Genomic DNA, 19,372 nt, shown 5'->3' on the forward strand with positions numbered 1-19,372 from the left:
CTTGCTTGTTTTGTTCCATTAAACGCTACTCCTTGATGTATTTAAGGGTGATAACCTAGTGTAATTTTATTAATACTTCTAAGAATGTGATTCTTAACAGAAACACATATCTTTGGCACTTGCATTTGGTCTTCCACCGATAGAAAGAATGACAACAGTAACAGGAGAATTGCAGGGTGCGAGTTTCCCATTTTTAGTCAAAAAGTAGGGGCAGACATATTTGGTGGCATCTAATATACCATGCCTATCATGGAGATAATGTTGCCTAATGTGTGTCAATCAGTTAATTCAGAGCAGATTCAGGGAGCGCATAGGTGTGTTTCTTGTCCTGACAAAGGCCTCAACACTGATTCCCCCTGTTACCAGATTCTGCTAGCCAATAAGAATCCAGCATTCTCTGGATCCGAAAAGCCATCGGTTCAAGCCTACCTCTTGAAAGATTTAGCAGCGAGAAGATAAGCATCCTTCATCTTCTGTTAGGGTGGGTACCACAGGATGAGGGGTACTGGGGAGCCAGAGGCAGGGACAGGGATGTCGCTTTCAGAAGTGCCTCCCCAACATTCCGCAACCCTTTGTCTTTCATGCATGGTGGCCCCAGATTGCATTCCCCATTTCCCTCCTCCCAATCCAGCAGGCAGATCATCCTGCTTTTCTAGATGGGAAAGCAGCCATGTTTTCCACATGCTGAGAAGGCGAGTAATTAGAGACATGAAGGGTCGGGCCCTTTTTCTGGCCATGAAATGACAAACTAAGGGCTTTCATTGGATAGTGAGTCTAGAAAGTGCCTAATGGATTTCTTATGCAGAACTTAGTTAGTGAGTTGGTGGGAAACATCATCCCTTTACCTCACACTGACAGTGAGGATTAATGAAGGTAGAGCAGTGGACATGATCTATATGGACTTCAGGAAAGTGTTCAACAAGCTTCCTCATGATGGACTGGTTAGCAATGTTAGATCACATAAGAATCAGGATAACTAGCCATTTGAATACAGCACTTGCTTGAAGGTAGGAGACAGAGGGTGGTGGTGGAGGGTTGCTTTTCACACTAGAGACCTATGACAGCCAGTGTGCCACAAGGCTCGGTGCTGGGTCCACTGTTTTTTGTATTATATAAATTATTTGGATGTGAACATAGGAGATATGGTTAGTAAGTTTGCAGGTGTAGTGGACAGCAAAGGAGGTTTCGTCAGAACACAATGAGATCTTGATCAGATGGGCCAATGGGCCGAGGAGTGACAGATGGAGTTTAATTTAGATAAATGTGAGGTGCTGCATTTTGGAAAGGCAAATCAGGGCAGGACATATATACATAATGGTAAGGTCCTGGGGAGCGTTGGTGAACAAAGAGACCTTGGGGTGGGTTTTCATAATTCCTTGAAAGTGAAGCTGCAGGTACAGACATCAGTGAAGAAGGCATTTGGTATGCTTGCCTTTTTGTTTGGTGCATTGAGAATAGAAGTTGGAAAGTCATGTTGCGACTGTACAGAACATTGGTCAGGCTACTTTTGAAATACTGTGTTCAATTCTCATCTCCCTGCCACAGGGAAGATGTTAAACTTTAAGGTGGAAGCGCCAGTGTTGGACTGGGATGGGCAAGATCAGAAATCACACAACAGCAGGTTATAGTCCAAGGTAACAAAGTGTGAAGCTGGATGAACACAGCAGGCCAAGCAGCATCTCAAGAGCACAAAAGCTAACGTTTTGGGCCTAGACCCTTCATCAGAGAGGAGGATGGGGAGAGGGAACTGGAATAAATAGGGAGAGAGGGGGAGGCGGACCGAAGATGGAGAGAGAACAAGATAGGTAGAGAGGAGAGTATAGGTGGGGAGGTAGGGAGGGGATAGGTCAGCACAGGGAAGATGGACAGGTCAAGGAGGCGGGATGAAGTTAGTAGGTAGGAAATGGAGGTGCGGCTTGAGGTGGGAGGAAGGAATGGGTGAGAGGAAGAACAGGTTAAGGAGGCAGAGACAGGTTGGACTGGTTTTGGGATGCGCTGGGGGAAGGGGAGATTTTGAAGCTGGTGAAATCCACATTGATACCATTGGGCTACAGGGTTCCCAAGCGGAATATGAGTTGCTGTTCCTGCAACCTTCAGGTCGCACCATTGTGGCACTGCAGGAGGCCCAGGATGGACATGTCGTCTGAGGAATGGGAGGGGGAGTTGAAATGGTTCGCGACTGGGAGGTGCAGTTGTTTGTTGCGAACTGAGCGGAGGTGTTCTGCAAAGCAGGTTATAGTCCAACAGATTTATTTGAAATCAGTAGCTTTCAGAGTCTTACTCCTTCTTCAGATGTTAGTGAGAAAGGCAGTATCAGTTACTGAATTTATAAGCAAACGATCAAAGGGTCACACCAAACAAACCCAAGATGCTGTTAAATCTTTAATCAGTTAGAAGGTTTTAATTGATTAATATGTATATGCAAAGAGGACATGACATTTTAGATCAGACAATGCTTGTTAGGTGTGAGGCCTTGTTTAGAATCTGTTTGTGCTTTGGTCTGGAGTCAGACTAGTTTTACTCCTAAAATAGGAATTTATAAAACATTATGTTGACTGACTGTCTATAAATTCAGTGCTTTTTGATCAAAATAGAATGCATCTGCAAATACAAATTCACCTCGTAGTTTCACGTGCATGGGCATATGCATGCGAGAGGGTGGGTGGGAGAGAAAATGTGTACACACGTGTGTGAGAAGAAAGGGAGAAAGAGTGTGTGTGTGAGAGAGTGGGAAGAGAGAGAGTGAGGAGTGAGAGAAAGAGTGAGTGAGAGACAGAGTATGTGTCTGTGCATGGCGGGGAGGGGGAGTGAGAGAGAGAGAGAGGAGAGGAGAGAGAGAGAGAGAGAGAGAGAGAGAGAGAGCACATGCATGTGTACACACTCACACTCTCTTTTTCACTTTTCACACCTTCCCAAATACAAACACTCTTTTTCTCTCCTTCTGTCTCCCCGACCAACCCCTCCCCCCACACCTCCACACACACACACACACAAGAATCGATAGAGTGAATTTGTATTTGCAGATGCACTCTATTTTGTTCAAAAAGCATACAACTTATAAACAGTCTACATGGCGCTTTATAAATTTCTACCTGAGAGATAAAACTAGCCTGACGAAAACTCTGATGAAGGGTCTTGGCCCGAAACGTCAGCTTTTGTGCTCCTGAGATGCTGCTTGGCCTGCTGTGTTCATCCAGCCTCACATTTTATTATCTTGGAATTCTCCAGCATCTGCAGTTCCCATTATCTCTGACTAAAACTAAAACACAGGTTCTAAACAAGGCCTCACAACTAACGTGCATTGTCTGACCTAAAATGTCACCTCTTCTTTACACTGATAAAACCTTTAGTTCTCTCAGGGCAGTGACTTCAAAGGAATTTGGGAATTTACAGATATATATTAATCAATTAAAACCTTCTAACTGATTAAAGATTTAACAGCATCTTAGGTTTATTTAGTACATCCTCATCAATGATGTGAACCTTTGATCTTTTATTTCTAAATTCTGTGTCTGATACTACCTCTCTCACTAACACCTGAAGGAGGACTGAGGTTCTGGAAGCTTATGTTTTCAAATAAATCTGTTGGACTATATCCTAATGTCATGTGATTTCTGATGCTGTGAAATTTGAAAGGGTTCAGAAAAGATTTACAAAGATGTTCACAGTTCCCTTAAAGCTGCCACCCAGGTGGATATAGTTGTTAAGGTGTATGGTGTGTTAGCTTTCATTAGTAGAGGGATTGAGTTCAAGAGCCATGAAGTTATGCTCCAGCTATACAAAAGCCTGGTTCAGCCACATTGTGTCCAGTTCTGGTCATCTGAAAGCGTTGGGAAACATGTAGAGGAGATTTACCCAGGATGTTGTCTGGAATGAAGGTCTTATGAGGAAAGGTTGAGAGAGCTCGGGCTTTTCTCTTTAGAATATGAAGGATTAGAGGTGACTTGATAGAGGTGTACAAAATGATCACAGGTATAGATAGAGTGGACAGCCACTCGGCTTTTTCCGAGGGTAGAGGTAGCTATTATGAGGGGCCATAGTCTTAAAGTGAGTGGAAGTAGATATGGGGGGATATCAGAGGTAGGTTCTTTACTCAGAGAGTGGTAGGGTTGTGGAATGCATTACCGTAGAGGATAGTAGAGTCGGCCTCATAAGGGGCATTAAAGCGGCTATTAGTTAGGCATATGGATGATAGCATAAGGTAGAGTGGAGTTTAGACAGACCTTAGATTTTGGGGAAACGTTTGGCACAACATCATGGGCTAAAGGGCCTGTATTATCCTGTACAGTTCTATGTTCTATGTTCAATGTTGTATGTTGTATGTTCTATGTTGCTGGGGTTGGAGGGGTTGAGTTAAAGGGAGAGGTTGAATAGGCTTGGGTTATGTTCCCTCGAGCATCGGAGGCTGAGGGGTGACCTTGTAGAGGTTTATAAAATCATGAGGAGCATCAATAAGGTGAACAGCCAAGGTCTTTTCCCCAGGGTAGGAGAGTCCAAAACTAGAGAGCATAGGTTTAAGGTGAGAGGGGGAAGATTTAAAAGGGACCTAAGGGGCAACTTTTTCATGCAGAGGGTGGTGCTGTTTAATTTAGATATGTTTGAAATGATGCAACAACCTTAGTGTCAGAGAGTCAAGGAGCTGGACAGTGTGGAAACCGACCCTTCAGTCCAACTCATCCATACTGACCAGTTATTCCAAATTAATCCAGTCCCATTTGCCAGCATTTGGCCCATATCCCTCTTAATCCTTCCTATTCATATACCCATCCAGAGATGCCTTTTAAATGTTGTGATTGTACCAGTATGGATGAGTTGGACTGAAGGGTCGGTTTCCACACCGTACAGCTCTATGACTCTCTGGCGCTAATGTTGTTGCATTATTTCAAACATATCTAAATTAAATAGCAACTCCTATGCATCTATGAACTTCATTAGTTTATTTATCTATGTCCTCCTGAGCTTTGCTGTAATCATGCCCACTATTTACTGCAATTCCAAGTTTCATACCATCTAAAAACTTTGAAATTGTACTCCCTATATGTACAAGTCACCTACATAATGAGACCAGCAATGATTCTAGGGGGCGCTATTAAATACTTCTATCCAGTCACAGTAGCATCCATTCACCACTATCCTGTGTCTCATATTCCTTAGCTGTTACTTACTCAATTCATCACAATTCATTCAATACCATGTACTAATATTTTCCCAGGAAAGCAGGTGAGTAATCCTTTATCCAAAATCTTTTTTACAAAATGCTTATCTTCAGCATCCAACACATGTCCTCCAACAATCCTTGGTCATTTCATCAAGGAACTCAATTAGGTTAATACAGTGCAATTTGCATCTAACAAATGTATGCTGGGTGCCTTTCATTAACCCATGCTGCTTCTGGTCAGAATTAATTTTGATTCTGACAACATTCTCCTGTAATTTTACCACAGCTAATATTAGAGGAGAAAATTACTCAAAATCCGTTTAAAATCTACGCAACGAAGAAAATAAATCCAGTTTAACAGCCTTCCAGAACCAACGCCATCAGTGGAATTTTGCAATGTTGACTCAGTTGCATGGCTAGTTTTGTGGAGGAGAAAGTAAGGGGCCTAGTTCAGGCAAGGTTGAATTTTAAGTGAGGGGAAAACAAACCACAAAAGCAAGCGATTTCGACTGTACCTTATTGAGATGTTGCTTTAACTGGTTCTGCCCAACTGCTCTGAAATGACTTATTCAGTTGAATGGGAATTCAACCATCACTTTCAGCAAAGCATCAAAAGTTAGTATATTAGACCATACCTCAGAGTGTACATCACTGAGCAGGCCATTAATGGAGCAAAGTCTGTTAAAATTGAATAAATTAACGGTGTATACATGCTCCTAGAGCCACTACTGGTGTTTGGAGGCAGATTAGTTTGGAAATGTTGGCTTACTGATACTGTCCTCAGTTATTGCTGCTGTTTACTTTAGCATAGACAGGTATTTTCAACAAAATTTCTGTTTTCTTTCCACACAGAGGTGGTGTATGTAAAATAGAAAAGAAAGAACAGGTTAGTTTTTCCTACTTCTTGGGATCTGGGAGAGAATATCAGACAAGAAAGACAGGACATGCCAGACACAGGTTGAGACAGTTAATGCTAGAATAGAGAATAGTTGGTTAATAAGTGGGATCAAAAAATAAGGGAGAAATTAAAATATTCTAAGTCAGAATTATAACGCACTTTTGCGCATGCATGGAGGACAGTAAGTAAGATGTATGAGTTACAGATGCAGGCTGCCATGTGAAATTATGGAATTATGAATTAGTGGGACATGGCTCAAGGAAGGGCAAGCATAAGTAGATCTGTGCAGGAGAAAAGGAACGTCCACCACAGTACGGTAGAATTGATGCAGCTAGAACTGAGGAACAAAAAGGTGCAATTGCTCAGTGCAGACTATAGCTAACTAACTATTGGAAGCATGTAGAGAGGCATTATGTGTTGAGTCCAATGGGAATGTATTAATTCCAGTTGGGTCTTGGGAATGAGGTGGGCCAAGTAGACAAAGGTACAGTGAGACCATATTTTGGAGACAGTGTTCATTGTATCAGGTTCAGGATGATGTGGGAAAATAACAAGAATCCAGAGTAAAAGTAATTAACCGGCAGTGATACCAGAGCACGGGCAGTTAGACTGAAGCCAATGGATGGTGTGAAAATTGGTCACTGAACAATGGGTTACCTTCAAAGAAGAGATAGGTCAGACAAGTATTCCCTCCAAATGGAAAAGTACAGCAAATAAATCCAGACCTCCCTGGATGAAAAAGGAGGTAGACATTAAGGCAAAGAAGAAAATGGATTTTTTTAGAGGCATCAAACAGAAAATGCAATTGCGAGCCAAGCTGAATGTAGAAGGTTCAGAACAGAGTCAAAAGGGAAATAAGCAAAATAAAATGGGATTATGAAAAGATGCTAGTAGCAAACAGAAAAAGAGAGCTCGAAAGTATCCTACATGCTCATTCATGGTAAAAAAAAATGTGCAAGAAGAAATAGGACTGATTACAGTCCAAAATGGGATTTACAAATGGAAGCAGTGACACAGATGGTATTAAGTAAATACCTTGCATCTGCCTTTATAAAGGAAGCAGATATAACCTAGGACATGGTGACAGACAATGAAATTCAGTCATTAGGATGGCTGAAAATTAATAAATATTGGATAGAATGTTGGTACTGACAAGATACTGGAACTGTATGGAATACTTCAAAGGATGCTGAAGGAAGAGACTGTAGAAATTGTGGGGGCAGTGGCCATAAATTTTCACTCTTCCTTAGATTCCAGAGTGGTGCTAGACGACTGGAGAACTGTACCAATGGGGTAAAAGATAAGTCCAGCAATTACAGCTTAACTTTGGTGGTGGGAAAACCTCTAGAAACAATAATTTAGGATAGAATTAATCTCCCAATATGGGAAAATGTGGGTGAATGAAGGCAAGCCAGTTTGAATTTCTTAAGGGAGAAATCATGATCAACCAACTTGCTAGATTTTTAAAAAGAAATAAAGAGAATCGATAAGGATAATGTTGTTGATGTGGTGTACATGAATTTCCGGAAGGCATTTGATATCATGCCAACAGAAGATTTATGAGCAACTTTGAACTCAAGGAATAAAAGGGCCAGTAACAATGCAGATTTCAAGTTGGCTGAGTGACAAGAAACAGAGTGTAAGGTTAGTAGGTTTTTTTTGGGCTGGAAGAATGTTTGTAGGGGAATTTCCCAATTGTTGGTATTGGGGGCCATTGCCTTTCCTGATACATATTAATTACATACGCTTGGGGTACAGGGGGCAGTTTCAAATTTTGCAGATGATACAAACCTTTGAATAACTGTAAACTGTAAAGAGGGCAGTGTTGAGCTTCAAAAGGACATTTACACATTGGTGGAGTGGCCAGAGAGGTGACAGTTGAAGTTCAATGCAGGGAAGTGTGAAGTGACTGTGTTTCAGTAGAAAAAGAACATGGTGAGACCGTACAAAATGAAGGCTATTATAGAGTGAGTGCAGAAGCGGAGAGACCTGGGGATGTATGTGTATAAGTCATTGAAGATGGTAAGACAAGCGAAGAGAGTAGTTAGGTCAAAATCCTCAGCTTTATTAAAAGGAAGAGGAGCAAAAATACAAGGAGGTCTTGCTGAATTTGTATTAGATACTAGTTAGGCCTCATCTAACATATGTGCAATTCTGGGAACTACACTTCAAGAAGCGCGTCAACGCAGCGGGGGGAGTGAAGACGAAGCTTACAGAAATAAAGTTTCTCATCTCTGGGACCAATTACAAAGATAGATTGAAGAAGTTGGATCTCCTCTCCTTGGAGTGCAAATGACTAAGAGATATTTGGAATTTTCAAAGTAGTTTGGGGTCTGGATAGAGTAGATATGGAGAATCTGTTCCCACTCATGAAAGGGCTCAAATTTATTGGCAAAAGAAGCAAATCCAATGTGGCAATAAAAAACGTTCCACACTGAGAGTAGTTAGGGCACAGGATATACTACCTGATACTGTACAGAGGTAAATTCAATTGAGGCATTCAAATTGCATTAAATTATTACTTGAATAGCAACAATGGTCAGAGTTACAGGGAAAAGACAGGAGAATGACATTGAGTCATAATGCTCATTTGGATTGCCTCTGCACCATAATAATTCCATGATTCTCTTTTTGCAATACATTACTGGCTGCCAACGAGGGATGAGAAAGCTGTTTACATCTTACAGAATGCAAAGCTTTTGTCACAAATGAGGTAAACAACATTAGTTTAAATATACTTGCAGGGAGCAATATTCTATTTCAGTGTTTATTTGATAGAACTAATTGATTCAAAGGAAGTCTTTGAACAAAACCACATCTTCTTGTTGCAAGATTTTAAATCTATAAAGCATTTCTCATGAAGTATCATCTATCTGAAATGTTAACCTTTTCTCTCTCCATTTCTGCTGACTGGACAGCTGAGAGGTTTCCAGCACTTTCTGCTTGCATTTGAGATTTTCAGTGCCTCAGTATTTTGAGTAGTGGTTTGTGGACTTCAGCTTTGTAAATTCACACCAATTAGGTATGAAATAGGATCTTCTAATTTTGCTTTGTGAATAACATTCCATTCACTGTCTCTTACATGTAATCTACACGACTGGCCAACATTTTAATGTCTGACGCAAATTGAAAAATTAGGTTGAAGGCTTCAGTCATTGGAAAATGCTGGTACACGTGATACATTGGATATGTACTGGAATAATTCAATTATTACTCAGACCAACATTTGAATATTCAACCTGTCAAACTGACACTGAATTGGAAATGGCAACAGTATTGAATTGGAAATGGCAACAGTATTGAATTGGAAATGGCAACAGTACATTTCAGTAGTCTTCATTTCACACCTTACTGCTAAAGCACTGTCTTTATTGTATGCTATAAGCTGAGAAGTGCTTTAGATTGTTATAATGTTGTGAAAATCTTCTTAATACACACTTGAGGTGTTGAATATCATGAAATATGGAAGTTGAAATGATAGAACTAACACAGGAAAAATGGGAATCTTAAAATAGGTTGGACATGACCATTTAGTTCTGTCAAAAAAAGCTGTTTTAATTACTTACTCGCTTCCTTTTTGACTTTATCCATTTCTGACATTAGAGCAACTTCTCGATCCATGATACTGGAATGTTAAAATGGAGGCAATTAGAACTTTCTGCAAGCAGCATTTATTGCATATGTGCTTCTCAATGTTGAATTGAAACATTGTCCATTTTTAAAAATAGTTTGTTTAGAAAACTCCAGAGATGAATGCTTGTTTTAAAAACAGACCACCCTTTCTTCCAATTACTTCTGGTGAGACAATAGTTTTTTTATGTAAATAAATCTACATTATTGTGAAGCATATGATAGTACTAGAGCTGAATTTTCACTTGCTTTCCATCCCTGAACAGTACCCCATATGATCTTGGACTTTGCAAATGTGGCAGGTTTCACATAATAACATCCTCTTTACAACTTTTTTTTTGTGGTAATGAATGCAAGATGCCAAAAAAAAACATCAAGAGTGGTATTCATTCCTAAAAGAAATGTGTGGAATAAGTATGCTACTACTGTTAAGGATTCAAAATTCTGTTCGCTAGATCAGCAATTGCACAGAGTAAAGTTTTATCTGTGAGACGGATGCAATAGTGTTGAGTTTTAACGAAATGTCAAAAATCTGAAATGTTAACTCAGTTTCTCTCTCCACAGATCGAGTGAAAGTTCTCTGTTTTAACATTTTACATGTATGTGGTAGGAATTGCTTTTGCTTGTCCCACTGGATTCAGGGAATTTGCTGACTTGTACACCTTGATATGTATTTTTTCTGCCTGAAAATGTTTTGCGATTGGTTCCAAATAGCTAGGTTTGCTCTTCATTTCCATTGAATTTCAAAACTAATTAACCAAATTATTCAATATTGTTGTTGCCATAACTTGTGAAAATTATCTCCACAAGTGTTCTGCTTTCATGCCACCATAACCACACATCTTCATCCTACTACTTAGGAGGGGAAAATATTTCCTTATTATTAAAAATAATCATTGTAAACTAGTTAGAGCTCTTTGTCAACAACACTGTTAGCCAGCACCGAAGTGAAATAGATAGCATACATGATGGTGAGTGACGAGGCCATTTTCACTGTGAAATATAGATCATTTTAAAGTTTAAGATACCAGAAATTAACCTCGAATATGACCTGCTGAGGGATGCTAACATTGATTGTCCAGGAGCAGAAAAATGAAACTAAGGAATTCAATATATGAGTCAAGAGAGTCTCTCACACATGTCTATATTTATTTTCTTTTTTGCAACTGAATATTAAAGGAAGGATTTCTTCCATGTTTATGGTAACATTTTAAAAATACACATTCTGTATTTTCTTTTTGTTTCTACTGATGGGGTGCATATCCACTAGTCAGCTTGATGCTGGTGCATATAAAATAATTCATTCAACACCTGGGTGGAAAAAAAGCAGTGGATAATTCTAGAGACCATAAGATACAGTTGCAGAATTAAGCCAGTCGGCCCATCAAGTCTGCCTCAACATTCAACCATGGCTGATATGTTTCTCAATCCTATTTTCCTGCTTTCTCTCCATAATTCTTAAAAGCCCTCCAATCAAGGGCGTATCTATCTATCTTAAATACACTGAATGACTAAGTCATCACAGTCCTGTGCGGCAAAGAATTCCACAGATTAAACACTCACTGGTGAAGGAATTTCTTCTCATCTCAGTTCTAAAGGGTCATCCCTTTACTCTGATGTTGTGCCCTGGGGTCCTAGTCTCTCCTACTATTGGAAATATCTTCTCCATGTCCACTCCATCCAGACCTCTCAGTGTTCTGTAAGTTTCAGTTAGATCCCCCTCATCCTTCTAAACTCCACTGAGTACAGGCAGGCTCCTCAACTGCTGCTCACATGACAAACTCTTCATTCCCGGGATCATTCTTGTAAATCTGCTCCAGATCCCCTCCAACACCGGCAAATCCTTCTTTAGGTGCAGGGCCCAAAACAGCTCACAAGATTATGAATGCCATCTGACCAGAACATTATACAGCCTTAGCAGTACATCTGCTTTTGTATTCTAACCCCCTTAAAATGAATGCTTACATTGCAACTGCCGACTTAACATCCATATTAACCTTAAGAGAATCCTGAACAAGGACTTCCAAGTCCCTTTGTGCTTCAGATTTCTGAAGCCTTTCCCCATTTAGCTTCTATTCTTCCTATTAAATTGTATAGCCTCAGGTTGTGAGATTTACTGCTTTTTCTTTGCCCACTTTCCTAGATGGTCCAACTCCTTCTGCAGTCTCCCTGCTAACTCAACAAGACCTGTCCCTCCACTCTTCTGTCATCTGCAAACTTGGCAACAATGCCCTCAATTCTTTCGTCCAGATCCACAACATATAACGTGAACAGTTGTGAGATTTTTAAATTATGTTTCAATAATCCAGTATTTCTATCAGTGTTCAACATCATTGAGAAATGTTGAGAAGTACATGTTATAGGCTGCAGGACTGCCCCTGCAGATTACTGTTGTCACGAATCCAGGGAGTTAGGCTGGTTCCAAGAGGAGATTACATTTCCTAAAACAAATCACTGACCTCAAAGTTTCTTGATCACACATTATAAAAATACATGCTTTTAAAAGTGACACTTAAACATATTGTAGGCATTATCTTTCAGAAATTAGCTTTAGATGCAGAAATATAGCCTAAGTTTCTCTTCATAAGAATATTTAATTTACCTTTAATGTAAGGTTTCTACATTGCATGGCATTACATTGCCATTTTCAGTTGATTTGATTCTCTGTGAGCAATGCAAACAGGACATTTCATGGATCAAACAAGGTTTGCCAGCTGGATAAGGTAGTACATTTTGGCAAACACCTCTTATTGTTAATTTAGTGCTAGGATTTTGCACCAGTGGAATTTCATTATGATATCATCAGAAAATACAGGAATAAAATTGGGTAAAAGTCTTGAAGCAAGATGCCAAGATCGTGTGAAGAACCAGAGCATGCAAAAATAAATGAACATTTGGTTGCATCACTATAGTATTAAATCAGATAGCAGTAACAGCTGCATTCACGGTAATGTCTAAAAAAAATGGAAGTGAGGAGCAATGGAGTAGGAAAATTAATTTTATGCTGCATTTGTAAAGCACTGACACAGGCACGATGTCAGAATGGCCTCTTTCTGCTGTAAACGTTTATGGTTTGAAGATTCTGAAGGCTAAAAACCAAATTCTGTCGGACACAACAACATCAACTATTATCTAAATAGAGCTTTTAATTCAGTTAAATATCCCATGGAGCATATTGTTTAGACTTTCTGATTTGTTTCACATTCAGCTGTAAGTATTGGTAATTCCACGATTTAATAGCTTACAAATCAAATTCTTGAATAAATTAAATGTTATATTGTACTTAACCACAAATATCTGGCAGTTGGGTTGTGTAGATGCTTAGAACCATCAAACTTTAACAGAATAGTTGAAAACATAGAAAGAAACATTTAATGGAATTGGATCTAACTCACTGTTGGTCAGTCAGTAGAACATCCTGCCAATACAGGGAGTCTCCACTCGCAGAAATGGTGATGGGTGAATACTCAAGGTTACTCACATTTTGGTCTCTCACTTAATCTGGTATACCTCTACAAGGTTGGAGACTAGCACACTAATAGAATCTAACATTCACTGTGTTCTGACCATGGGTATTTTTAAGTTGTTAATGGGAAATGTGTTTTTAGAAGAGGGCTAATGCAGCCAAAAGTGGGGCCGCAGATGTAAAGTAAGAGGCGACCTGGAGAAAGACACTGACAAAATGGTATGTCTATGGATGCAAGAGGAACTCCATATCTCAGACCTTTAGTGAGGGGAGAAAAGGCGATTGAAAAAAGACTGGACTGTGATCTTTTGTGACTACAAAGGACAACAAGGGCTGATGACATCCTGCTCAACAGCCAGTTACCCCCTACGGATTATGTTCCAAACTGCAGACACATTTTGTGTTTATCCCTTTGAAGGATACACAAGGATGGGAGTTAAACATTTGTCTTAAGCACTACTGGATTGAACTAGTGGGAATGAATGCTCTAAGGTTCTGGAATAGATCTATCGATCACAACCCGAACAACAAATGCTCTCATGAGACTTAAAATGGGTTAAAAGGTTCTTTGGCTATGAAGATTAAAATTGAAGAACTATCCCCTTATTGTAGACCCCAAGATTTTATATCCATTTCAGTGCTAGATGTCAGCTAGCTAGCAGCCAGGGAAGAGGAAAACAGGGCAAGGAAGGATGCTTTCTCACCCTGAATGCTGAACTTCAATCATGGTTGAAAGAAACCAGAACTACAGAATTCTAACAATCTGCAAAACTAAAAATAGTGAAATGAACAGGACAACACTAGCAATGGCTGCAATGTTCAATGATCTCTTTACAAACAAACCAGAAAATGGTCGCTTTTTGTTTGAGAAAACCATTACTTCTAATACCCGTCTGTGTGCCTGTTGTGTTCCTGATTCTTCTCACATTTAAAATTTAATAAGCTCACTCTTTGTCAACCAAGAAAGCTTGGTTCCATTGGTTTATTTGGGTCTGGGAGAGAGATTTCCACAAGGAAATTGTTGCAAACTGCAGGGGGTTAGAAGAATAAAGAAGGGGAGCCAGCCCATCTTTCCTCATTAGGAAGCTTTGGGTATCCCTGGCTTCATTACAGTTCCAGAGTACCTGTCTGTCCTTGCCTGGGGTCCAGGCATCACAACTGCATAACTTATTTATATCAAAGAAAAGAAGACTGATGTTGTGGGCTATACAATAAATCACATCTTGCAAAGATTTGTCACATTAAGGTGCTCTGGCAGATGGAAAGATTTGGGAAGGTCAGTAATGGAGTTGCTAGTATGTTTTCATGTTAAAGAGGTTCAAATTGTAGAAAAACTTAGGGTAGGATTTTCCCTGCAGGATTTTAAGTCTTGCCGTTGAGCTCGAATGTGGGACAAAAAGCTGCACTGTGTGGGGAAACAGGCACTCATTGAGATCTTCCCTGTGGTGATTAATTAATAGCCAAAGGGCATCCTGCCCATCCAGTAACTTTAGTGAAATGTACAAGATTCCTAGGGAACTTGACAGTGTTACTCCGCTTTGTGGGAAAGTCAAGGACCAGAATGCATTGCCTCAGAATAAGGGATCACTCCATTAAGACAGAGTTGAGGAGAAATTTCTCCTCTTTAAGAGTATTGAATGTATGAAATTCTTTACCACATCGGGCTGTTGAGACTGGGTCTTTATGTTATTTCAAAGCTGGCTCAGGCAGATTTTTAGTCATTAAGTGAGTCAAGGGTAATAGGGAGAGGACAGGAAAGTGGAATTGAAGATTTATCAGATCAGCTATGATCTCTGAATGGTGGAGCAGATCAGATGGCCTGAATGGCTTACTTATGCTCCTACATCGATGATCTCATGATAATGAGGTAACTGAAGGGTCAAGTCGTGTTCTTTCAGCTCGAAAGGATCAGTAAGTCTGATTTTGTTAAAGTTTAAACCAAGACGTACGTACTGCAGTCACGTTATCCGATGGGAAGGGTACATGAAACCCAGTTCCAGGAGCCCCATTATAAACAGGCTCTGTGGCTTGCTCCTGTACCCGTCCTCTAGACCTCACAATTCCCAGTCAGCATCAGCTCATTGGTAACAAACGGTTCGCAATGAGCTGTGTCAACTGACTGCTGCATTGTCTGTCATCTGAAACAGTCAGTGTCTCAAAAGGGTGAGCAGACATCACGAGATAATCACCTCCCATGGCGATATATTCCTGGGAGAAAGTAACCAGCTGTTTTGGCCTTTTCCTCACTGTCAGATGAAAGTGCTAAACTGTATCTAGCTACACAGAAGCTCCACTTATGATTCTTAAGTCTAGCCTGCAGTCTCATAACAGACTCAGATGTGATGTAATAGTTAATAAATATTGTGTAGTAAACCTACTCTATTTAAAAAGATTTAAAAAGGCATGTTTGGGCATTGCTCCCCATTCAGTATCAGTAACTCAGACAATTACTAATAAGGAGGATTAGTGGCAGTAAATCTCAGCCATCTCAGATGGTACTGGTCAGTGCGGCCACAAGTAGGTGACCCCTTACCACATCATCCCACACCTCCACCGCTATAGAAATGGCCAAATTCAGCACGCATCTGGGAATTAATGGTACTACTTTTAGCTTCCATCTATTCTTGACCCTCATTCCAGCACAGCCTAGAAATCAAAGCCTCAACATTTAACAAAAAAAAAGCCAAAAGAACTGCAGATGCTATAAATCAGAGACTAAAATAGAAATTGAAATTGTTCTGAGGAAGTGTCGCTCGACATTAACTCTGACTTCTCTCCAAAGATGCTTCCAGACCTGCTGAACTTTTTCAGCAATTTCTGTTTTTGTCTCAACACTTACCCGATAGCTCCAAATTCTCTCCTGGAATAAATCTATTGTTCAAGAAAATTATTTGGCCCCAAATAATGATTTATCAAGGCTGTGGTTTAATATCCTACCCAGTGAACATAATTTTATTTCAAATCCAATGAGCTCACCTTATGGTTCTTCAAAAAAGTCCAGTCCAGTCTTAGTTCAGCACCAAATACACTTTGATTATTTTTAACGATGGATAGACTTTGCCACATTAAAAAGAACGTTTTATTGTTGGTCTCTGTCATGCCAGTTCCTACCAGGTATTAACCAGCCCTCCAACACAACCAGCACAACTCTCTCTCCTGCAGTGCAGCCTTCTCACTAAAAACCTGCAAGACAACTGGTTGAACCAATTCAAAAAAATGCTGCAGTATGCTCCTGTGTTTGAAAAGGGTAGTGTTAATGTGTATTGCACCACTTTCTGACCACATTTGGAAGTACTGTATACTTTCCTAGACTCCATGTTGTAAAAAGATTATATAGCAGCACTGGGAAAAAGTGAAACAGGTTTACCAGATCGATAACATAAACATAACTCATCACTTATGACTAACAGGAAGGATTTATAAGTCTGGAACTGTTTTATCTCAAGCAAAGGAGAGGCTAGGGGATGTCCTGGTGTAACTTTTTTCCAGATTATTTATAGAGATTGTTAGGGAAGACGTAGAGAAAATGTTTTTCCCAGTCACAGGGACAGAACTAGGGGCTATAAATAGAAGAGAAGGTGAAGGTTAATACCCTGCAGGGAGGCAAGTTTGGCGTCAGAGGGCTTGTAATCAGATAGGAAGATAGACGTTGGGGCCCATGTCTTCCATACACATCTGCCACAAAGGATCATGCAAATGAGATCCTATAGGGGGCACTACTGCAATAGGTGTCTGATCAAGCAGGGTGATCAACTGTTGGGGTGCAAAAAAAACAATAAGGGACTCTTTGGCGTGAGGAATCTGTAGGAGTGGAAGGGGAAGGGATGTTACTGTTCAATCCGAAAGAGTAGCAGGGGTTTGGGGGGAGTATGTATTGAAGGTTCAAGGTTTGCTGAAAACAATTGCAGGAGCTGGCCTCAAGGAACGAAGCACAGCTTGCAGTGTGCAGGTGCATTTTGGGCATGGCAAGAATCAGAGATTTTTGTCCTATGTACAGGACAAGGGCTGTCCCAGCAGCAAGAAGCTTGGAACAGATGACAAACACCTCAAATATGGGGCATTCCTGTGAAGCCCGACACCATGTGACCAAAGGGCTGAATATTAGGAAGAAGGGTTACTCAGCGCCACTGTGTACCACTGTGTCTGACTCACACTTGATCCCCTCCCTGCTGTTACTCACCCTTGGGTGGCTGCACCTACTCAAGGGTGATCAGGGATGGAAATTAAAGAGCTGGCCTAGCCAACATTACTCACATCCATGAAAGAAGCAGCAGCCAGCACCTGCCTGGTGATGCTATTAGGCAACGTTCTCCTGCAGGCAGCTTTTGTGAGTAGTATACTTGCTCCCAGGATTTTTGACCCTGGGGAATTTGCACCATTGCCCAGTTAACAATTTAGTCAGCATTGAGAAGGAGTTTGCCATAAACTTCAGGACTCCAATATTGGGACCAAATGCAAGTCCCTAATAACCAGTTTCTATTCTTTTCTGGAGGTAATCTCTCTCCCGACTCTCTTCATTCACTCCACCCAAATGGACAAGCTCCTTATGTTACTCATCCAATCAGAGGATCAGTATCTCTGAGTCTCAGTGAGCCTACTGGTAAGGATGGACACTGACAAGGCAGATCTGAACATGTGTGGGCACATCCAACATGGAAGGCACACACAGGGCGTGCAAATTTAAAGTAAATTTAAGAGGGGGTTAAGTGGCAGGTGCTCAGAGCTGAGGGGAACTCTGGTGTTTGCATCTTGGAGTCACCTTTTCAGGAAGTCGTTTGTTGTACTGGACGTGGACTTCTGGCTAACACAGCTCTCCCTCAAGTCAACGCCCGTTGGGGGCTCTTTAAATTGCCCCTATTGGAACTACTGGTCTCTGTTCTGCAGGAACCAATCCAGCTCTGTACTGTTCCTCAGGAAACTCCACCAGTGGTGAGGCATCAACAATTGACCCTATGACACAGCAAACCCCTGATCATTAGGCTCAATGCAACCCAAAGTTTAGGAATTTATTTGTCCAAGTGCTTTAGCATCACATTGGAATAGGGGGGCCCACAGAAGCTGGGTATATCTTGGAAGATGCATCCCTAGAGACCACAGACAAACACTGAGAGTTGGTAACCCTACTACAGACAATGTGTCACTAGGCACTGCATCTCAACATTTATTCCCTACAGAGTTAGGCTTATGTACAAGTTAAATTGATATATGGTGAAGCCTGTACCACACACCCTCTTGATCTCAAACATACCCTCAGATGATTAATCTTTACCATACCAGGGTTACAATCCTGCTCGTCCAATTCTATCCCTTGGCCAGGTGATTGAACTTTGCAGCATGAGATTTGATGACATTCAGAGTCAAATTTAAAATGCAGGCATTCAGGCTAGACACAGTGTGGCACAGTGGCTCAGTGGTTAGCATTGCTGCCTCACACGCCAGGGACCTGTGTTTGATTCCAGCCCCAGGCCACCGTATGTGTGGACTTTAGACTTTCTCCCTGCATCTGCATTGGTTTCGTCCGGGTGCTCAGGTTTCCCCCCACAATCAAAAGATGTACAGGTTAGGTGGATTTGCCACACTAAACTGCCAATTGTGTCCAAGGATGTGCAGGTCAGGTGGATTATCCATGGGAATTGCAGGGTTATGGGAATCAGGTAGGTGGGGTATTTCTGGTTGGGGTACCCTTCAGAGAGTTGGTGAGGACTCAATGGGTAAAATGGAATGCTTCTGCAATGCAGGGATTCTATGCTTGTTGTCCAAATGAATATTGAGCATCAGAGACAAGGAGGAGGTGGAGGATAGAGAGGAAAGACCTGGACAAATAGACAAGCAATACTTGGATGTTCCAGAAGGTTTCTGAAGCTAAGTAAACATGATTTCTTCACACCATTCACATCTTTCCAACATCAATCTGATGTCTGTGCTGTTGACTTTTCCAAACCTTGGCTGTCCTGAATAAGCCCTTTGCATTCCACAGACACCAGAGACTGCTGTACAGCCACTCACAAAAATAATCGAGGTTGTGGATAATAATACATACAATTATCTGTGTGGATAGCAGATAACTTTAAAGAATACAGAAGGAAATATTTTGGAGGGATCCATTTGTGCAAATTCTAAATTTAACCCCCAAAACAAAATAAAAAGCTGGAAATGCACAGCAAATCAATCAGTAAAAGAAATAATTCCACAAGTTATCTGTCTGCATAAGCAAACTGCT

General features: G+C 40.8%; 1 protein-coding gene across 4 annotated transcripts in view; it reads right to left on the minus strand.

Annotated features, from left to right (window-relative positions):
• The window catches only part of LOC125454504 (spermatogenesis-associated serine-rich protein 2-like), a 146,058-nt gene that overhangs the window by 31,886 nt on the left and 94,800 nt on the right, over positions 1 to 19,372 (minus strand). For all 4 annotated transcript variants that reach the window (XM_048535369.2, XM_048535370.2, XM_048535371.2 and 1 more), the window contains exon 8: positions 9,623 to 9,681. In XM_048535369.2, the coding sequence (XP_048391326.2) occupies positions 9,623 to 9,681 (59 nt within the window). The remainder of the gene's footprint in view (positions 1 to 9,622; positions 9,682 to 19,372) is intronic.

The sequence above is a fragment of the Stegostoma tigrinum genome, chromosome 7 (assembly GCF_030684315.1).
Source record: "Stegostoma tigrinum isolate sSteTig4 chromosome 7, sSteTig4.hap1, whole genome shotgun sequence".
In the NCBI taxonomy this organism is placed as follows: Eukaryota; Metazoa; Chordata; class Chondrichthyes; order Orectolobiformes; family Stegostomatidae; genus Stegostoma; species Stegostoma tigrinum.